At 37.8% G+C, this 7,500-nt stretch overlaps 1 protein-coding gene across 5 annotated transcripts in view; it reads left to right on the forward strand.

Moving 5' to 3' along the window:
• Window positions 1-7,500, forward strand: part of casz1 (castor zinc finger 1) — a 176,361-nt gene that overhangs the window by 113,524 nt on the left and 55,337 nt on the right. For 3 of the 5 annotated variants that reach the window (XM_062054338.1, XM_062054336.1, XM_062054339.1), the window contains exons 5-6: window positions 686-782; window positions 7,310-7,474. In XM_062054338.1, the coding sequence (XP_061910322.1) occupies window positions 686-782; window positions 7,310-7,474 (262 nt within the window). The remainder of the gene's footprint in view (window positions 1-685; window positions 783-7,309; window positions 7,475-7,500) is intronic. The other 2 variants (XM_062054337.1, XM_062054340.1) reach the window with 1 other exon arrangement.

Genomic DNA, 7,500 nt, shown 5'->3' on the forward strand with positions numbered 1-7,500 from the left:
GTGAGGCGAGCGTCGTGCCTTTGAGAAGTCGCTCGCCTGTTTTATTGCGCCTGCTTTCACTGTTGACAGGCTCTTTGATGGCCTTTATTGGCACACATCTGTCCCAAATAGAAGGAGCCGCCTAAACCCGCCTACGCATCACACAAGCAACAATGTCGTGTACGGGCAGTGGTCGATTTAGGGGTCTTCGGAAAACACACCTGGTTAGTCGAAGGGCGCACTCGCACGAAGGAATTTGTAACCAGGCCATCTAAAAAAAAAAAAAAGAAAGAGGCGGGTCTAAGGGGCAGCGTGGTCGCTCATGCGCAAGCCCTCGACCTGGACAAGTGCTATATTATAATCAATGATAAACAATCCATCTTGCATAAAAGGAATAAACTGACATCCATTTCCAGTGTTTGCTCATGCATGTGCTCCACGTAGACATATACCCATAATTCACCTTGTTGCCTCCCCGTTATTAATGATAACCACCACCTTGCGTGACGGAATGACTCAAAATAACACAACAAAGTATTTGAGCCACTGTACGCACACAGCTTGCATTATCTGCTTTGCTTTTTTTAACTGCTTCCACAGATGTTGCATGAAATACATTGTCCCAGGTGGGAGGGGGGGGATGTGAAAAGGTGATTTCTTCCCTCTATTCATAAGTTTTTCTGTTCTACTATTGTTTTATTTTCAGGTTTTCTGGAAGTCAACACTGTGGACACGTGCACTGTGCCTACCAGTACAGGGAGCACTACCACTGCATGGACCCTGAGTGTAACTACCAGGTGAGCGTGAGTAATTTATCACTTTTTGAACATCACTCAATGAATACTTTTCCTCTGATAAGTAAAAAGAAGCTGATATTATTAATTTTAGTTTCGTCACGGAACGGAAAGTGACACGGGGATGTCCGACAAACATTATTATGTGTCATCTTTTCTTTATTCATAACATCCTGACACATTTTAAGTCATGATGAGTTTGTTAGCCTGTGGTTTTCCAAACAGAAAGCAGTTCCGTTTGCAAGCATCCTCTGGCTACTGTTGTTCTTATGAATACAATTAGTTTTTGTATTTATCTGTTTGACTATATTTGTTATTTAAAAAAGCACAACAGGAAAATGGCTGCCATTTCGCACATCTTGTTCTTGTCTCTGAGATGTATGGAGACTAAATAAAGACAAGTAAATTATCGATGCAGTTAATAAATCAGTTAATAAATCATTCTTTTTTTTTTCCAATTCCATTTTTATTTGCATTTTATTCACTTAATATTAAATTTAAAAAAATAATTGATGCAATGCTATTTTTAGCTATTCAACTCAGAACACTATTAGGGCCATATTTCTATTTCATCATCTTATTCAAAGTCATAACTTTTCATCATCATGACTGCCGAGTTTGTTCCATAAACACGCCTGATTGAAATGCCTCTTTCTATTGCCACAGTTTTAAACCTCGATTTTTTTAAAATCTCAAATCCTTGTAGGTTATAATTACTTCCTATTTTTTTTAAATCTCATTTGAATGTTGTTTGGTAGATTATTTCAATGCTCTTTGTACATATGTTTTAGAATATTGTAATCTAATAGTTGATTAAAATGTCAGTAAGATTAAGTTTCATATCACTTGATCTTTATTAACATCAAGATTTGTTTTTAGAATGTTGTTCAACTGCCAGTTTTAGAGCATCTGTACTAAAAACTAAATAAACCAGAGAAGAGCTATTTTTGTTAATAACACACTGAGTAAATTATAAAGCAAATTCTAGATGAACATAGAAAAAAATGTTTGAAATTTTTACTCAATGTAAAAAAAATATATAAAAAATTGTTTTCATTATAATGCTATTGTATGCATGTTCGAAATAAACTGAACTGAACTGAACATATGTTAACATAATTACGACTTGCAGATGTGCATCATACTTAGTAGCAATGCAGATAGTTCCACATGTCGCCTCCAAGTATGGTCATTTTGTTTATTTCTGTGGAAAATTAAAACCTTAAATGGAGCAGGAAAATGTTGATTCTGATTGGCTGTTGTCACGGACCTTGCCGCCATGTTTGATCGGTTAGTATTCTCACTGGTGATCACCGCAATCGATCTGAAATGTTTCACAATCATCGATCAAAGGTCATAAAATCACCGAGAACCTGTCCAACACCTGTAGACGTGTCAAAGGCGATATTCTCACTGCAGGTCAATTACGATTTTTTTTGCCCACATGTGACATGTATCTGATTTCTTATGTCAGTGTGAACAGTACAATTCCGAATTTCCAAATCCGACCCAGGTCTTTTTCGTATGTGGCTATAAATCAGTTATGTAGTCAGACGGCAGTCTGAACGATCAATTCGTCATCAAAAAGCGATAATTTGTCGGCAAAATAAACGGTCACGGAAAAAAAATCGGGGACGAATGAGCAGAAAACGTGAAAAAAAAAAAGATGTTTTAGAACTCACGTCTTTGACTGCTTGCCTACTTTTCCTTCCTAATCTCCTTTGCCAGTGGTTCTCAAACTTTTTTCACCAAGTACTACCTCAGAAAAATCTTGGCTTTCAAGTAAATACAATAGCATAGTAGGCCCAAGTATTCAATCAAAACAAGGCAGAGGTTTTATTTAACAAGTACATTTTACTATTTTTGGCCACATTGATAACATTACGCACAGTTTGAACAGTAACACTGTGTTTGAATATAGGAAAATATAGTTTAAGATGTACACTGCCTTCTGCCCGAGTGCAGCTAGATTAGGCTTGAACTGCACTCGGGTCAAGCGACCCCAAGAGGGACAAGCGGTAGAACAGTGGTTCTTAACCTGGGTTCGATCGAACCCTAGGGGTTCGGTGACTCGGGCTCAGGGGTTCGGCGGAGGTCAAGACACACCCGACTCATCGTGTAAATAAAAACTTCTCCCTATCGGCATATTACGGATACGGCAACAGCAGAAGTCACACTGATTTGCAGGTGTGTCATTTGTTTTGAGTTTATGCACTGTGTTGGTTTTGTTCTTTGAACAAGATGATGTTCATGCACGGTTCATTTTGTGCACCAGTCTAAAAACATGGTAACACTTTAGTATGGGGAACGTATTCACCATTAATTAGTTGCTTATTAACAAGCAAATTAGTAACATATTGGCTCTTAACTAGTCATTATTAAGTACTTATTAATGCCTTATTCGGCATGGCCTTATTATAACCCTAACCCTCTAACCCTAACCCTAACCCTAACCAAATAACTCTAAATTAAGTCTTTGTTACTTAGAATATGTTCCCCATACTAAAGTGTTACCAAAAACATCTTGAATTTGAAAAAAAAACATTTTATTTTTCACTAAAGAAGGGTTCGGTGAATGCGCATATGAAACTGGTGGGGTTCGGTACCTACAACAAGGTTGAACCACTGCAGTAGAAAATGGATGGATGGAAAACACTGTACTTTAAACAAGTGATTCCCCGTTCTAAGCCAAATAATATGAATGACGGGTTGAACAAAATCCTTTAAAATTGCTAAAAACTAACCATGTTTGAGATTTACTAGAATTGGAGCCATGTTTACTAAACACAATTCAGAGTGTGTGAAGTCATGATGTCAGGAACCCAAATAATTCACATTAAAAATATTTTTTTGGGTAATGTTATTGCTTTAAAAATATTTGATCAGAATCAGAATTAGGCATCATCGCTAAAAAAAATGTTTTTTAAATGACAGCAATCCTTGCTTTAGTTGTGTTCCCCTTCCTTTCGCTGCAATTCTCTGAATGAAGCCACCTGAGCTGTAATCTCCCATTTGTCTGCCACCGAGCAGGAGAGATTACCTCTCAATAAATATTGGTTATGAGGTGGAAAGCATTACAGATCCAAGCTTTCAGGTTTCTGCTTCACAGTCTGATGAGAAGCACTCTGGGAGGAATAGAAAGGAAAATCATTTCATGTCATCATTTAGAGCGTTAGTTCGGGTTATCACGGCAATTTCCACGCTCCGCTCCCTGTTTCTCCACAGCTTCTGCACAAATACCCTCTGCGAGTGTGGATGTCAATTCCCTGAAAAGGAGGAAAAAAAACAAAAAAAAACCAGGCAGGCAGTGATAACTCATGAAATGTTACATGACACACACTCCTGGAATATTATCCCATTGCCAGCCTCTGGCCCACTGGCTGAGTCCGAACATTCTCCTTTCATGGGCTTGCACATGAGGGACGGTGCGTGCATCTTGCCACACTAGTGGGAATCCTAAAATAAATTGTAGCAAGTGGCTCCCAACCTTCATCACCACTCAACTGAAAATGAGATCTTTTTCCCTGTCAGCTCCCTGCATGGCCTATTTTGGACAGCCTGCTGGATCGAATGTACCAGCGTGATGCTCAGACTCCAGCAGGCTTTTTTTTTTTCCTCTAATTGAGCTGAATATTGAAATCCTAATGAAGTGTTTACTCTTAAAAGAGTCAAACATCTTAAGCGATAGGCGGCGGGAAACGGGCCAAGAGCGCCGAAGAAACACTTTTTATTTTTCCGCCAGTGGAACACGCGACACAAAGCAATTAGCCTACTTTGTAGAGCAATTAGTTGCTTTTCAAAATGCTTCTTTCTGATGTTTTCTCCCTCAACTGGAGATGAATATGGATTGAAGACAGAAGTGTCTCATTGATTTGCGCGTCTCCCGTTACAGTTTCTCTTACATCAGCTTAAGGCCAATTACAGCAGATTTGGTTGCTGCGAGTCTCTGAGGAGTCACTTTTCTGCTTTCGAACTGCTGCATGTGGGAGGGATCGTTTATTTAGTCATTTTACACGCGGGGTCTCTTAGCGTGTGCACTCATCGTAAACGACAGCAAAAGCAAGTGTTCATGAATTGCAATTCCACTCTCCACAATTGAAAGTGAAACCTTATCTCTGCAAATTGAAAGGGAAAGAAAATGTCCTTTTTGGTTGGCTTATTCATTTGTCTTCCTTGTTTTACCCTCGTGCACACCTATGATAAATTGTTTACATGCACTCACGCTTTTCTAAATATCGCACATGTCATCGTATTACTTTCGCTTACGTTATTAGCACAAGGGTTCTCAACCTTTTTGACCTCAGGGCCCAACTTTTTCACTACATAAGGCCCGGGCCCCACTCAAATATTAACACTGAACTATTCATCTTACTCTTGATTTCAATTTTATCCAATAATTAGATTTAACCTACAGGCAGTTTAACAGGATAAACCTTGTCAAATGATATGAAAGCATGTGTTAATCACAAAGATTATTGTCAAGGCTTAGGTTAGGCTGATTACCAAAATAAATACAAATCAAATATAATGCAAAAGAAGTGACTCATAAAGACGGACAAAAAATATATTTACCGTATTTTTCGGAGTATAGGTTGCTCCAGAGTATAAGTCGCACCGGCCGAAAATGCATAATAAAGAAGGAAAAAAATATATATAAGTCGCACTGGAGTATAAGTCGCTTTTTGGGGGGGAAATTTATTTGATAAAACCCAACACCAAGAATAGACATTTGAAAGGCAATTTAAAATGAATAAAGAATAGTGAACAACAGGCTGAATAAGTGTACGTTATATGACGCATAAATAACCAACTGAGAACGTGCCTGGTATGTTAACGTAACATATTATGGTAAGATTCATTCAAATATCTATAACATATAGAACATGCTATACGTTTACCAAACAATCTGTCACTCCTAATCGCTAAATCCGATGAAATCTTATACATCTAGTCTCTTACGTGAATGAGCTAAATAATATTATTGGATATTTTACGGTAATGTGTTAATAATTTCACACATAAGTTGCTCCTGAGTATAAGTCGCACCCTACTATGAAAAAAACTGCGACTTATAGTCCGAAAAATACGGGACATACATTTATGCAGTGCTAAAATAAATAAATTCTAACCAAATTAATACATAATAATAATATTAAGTGCAAATGAAAATACAGTTTTACCTCTTTAGTCATATTTCTTGTGCTTAAGACATTTTTGTATGACTTAAGCTCCAGACTTCTTCTGCCACAAGTGGTGAAAAAGTGTATTACAACTAAATACCGCTGCGGCCCATACCTACCACAGATGAAAAAAATATTTAAAAAATTTAGCATCCGAACAATGGAAACACTGCATTCGTAGATACAGTCGTCCCTCGTTTATAATAAAATGTATATATAAAATATAATACCATAATGTCTGGTCAGGACCCGAATGTGGAGACATCCTAGAAGGCAGCGTTTGTGAACATTGCGGTAAAAGTGAATGAAACGATAATGAAAAAGTCGAAAATCCGGGACAAGTTCTTGTCAAAAGATGCCACAACGCCGCAAACTGAACAGGGATCGACTTGTACTTTTTGTCCAGTATACTGTACATGTGTAATGGATCTTACATTTTTTTCATGATGGCCTTAAAAAAGTCTTAAATAGTTTGACCCAGGATAAATGAATTTCTGCGACGTAGAGTATTTAAAAATGAAGTCAATATTTTAATTAGAAAAAAATAGTTTCCAACCTTCTAAATTGTTTTTTTAAACTTTATTAGAGCCCTTTGAACATGAAATATCACCCATATAGTCACCATGTCCGATGCTACGTCTGTTTTTTTATATATATATATATATATATATATATATATATATATATACATATATATATATATATATATATATATATATATATATATATGAATTGTGTCAAAGGCTCACCAATGTGGAGATGTGGTATTGATGAAGAAAGGGTTGAAGATGAAATCCATAAAAAATGTGGTCAATTTGAGATTGTCGCGGTGAAGACATAGTAGTGCCAAGATTAGCCAGCAGTGTTGTTGTTTAGTAGTGTTCACCCTTGACCCGGAAACGGAAGTCCCATTATCTTCATTGACCGCCACAATAAAATATCACATAATACATAAAATCCATGAATGAAACATAAATAACGACTTAACTTAGGCTGAAAACATATAAAATATGCTTTAAAAAAAGAAATCTGCCATGTAGTGGACGAGAAGCAAACACAACAGCGTTGTTGAGAAAATGTTTTAGTGGAAAAGAAAACTAAACATGCGGCGGTCTGTTCTGTTTCCTGGAAAAGACACATGGAGATGAAAAAGCATATTTTCGGACACCCCCTTGTCCTTCCACAATATTAATCCCCTCAAATGTGCGTGTTGCAGCTTCCGTTTGCACGTAGACAATGTGAAAAGTTGCTGATTCTGTGACTGGTTTAAATAAGCACTAACCTGTTGCCTTGCATTCTTCCCCATGCCTCCCTCCCCCCACCCCCACCCGCTACCTCTTCACTCTCCGTTTGCAGAGGTTTACCAGTAAGCAGGATGTAATCAGGCACTACAACATGCACAAGAAGAGGGACAACTCCCTGCAGCATGGTTTCATGCGCTTCAGCCCTCTGGATGACTGCAGCGTCTACTACCACGGCTGCCACCTCAATGGCAAAAGTACACATTACCACTGCATGCAGGTATACAACGCAACAAGCAAACACAC

Source organism: Entelurus aequoreus, linkage group LG07 (assembly GCF_033978785.1).
Source record: "Entelurus aequoreus isolate RoL-2023_Sb linkage group LG07, RoL_Eaeq_v1.1, whole genome shotgun sequence".
Lineage (NCBI taxonomy): Eukaryota > Metazoa > Chordata > Actinopteri > Syngnathiformes > Syngnathidae > Entelurus > Entelurus aequoreus.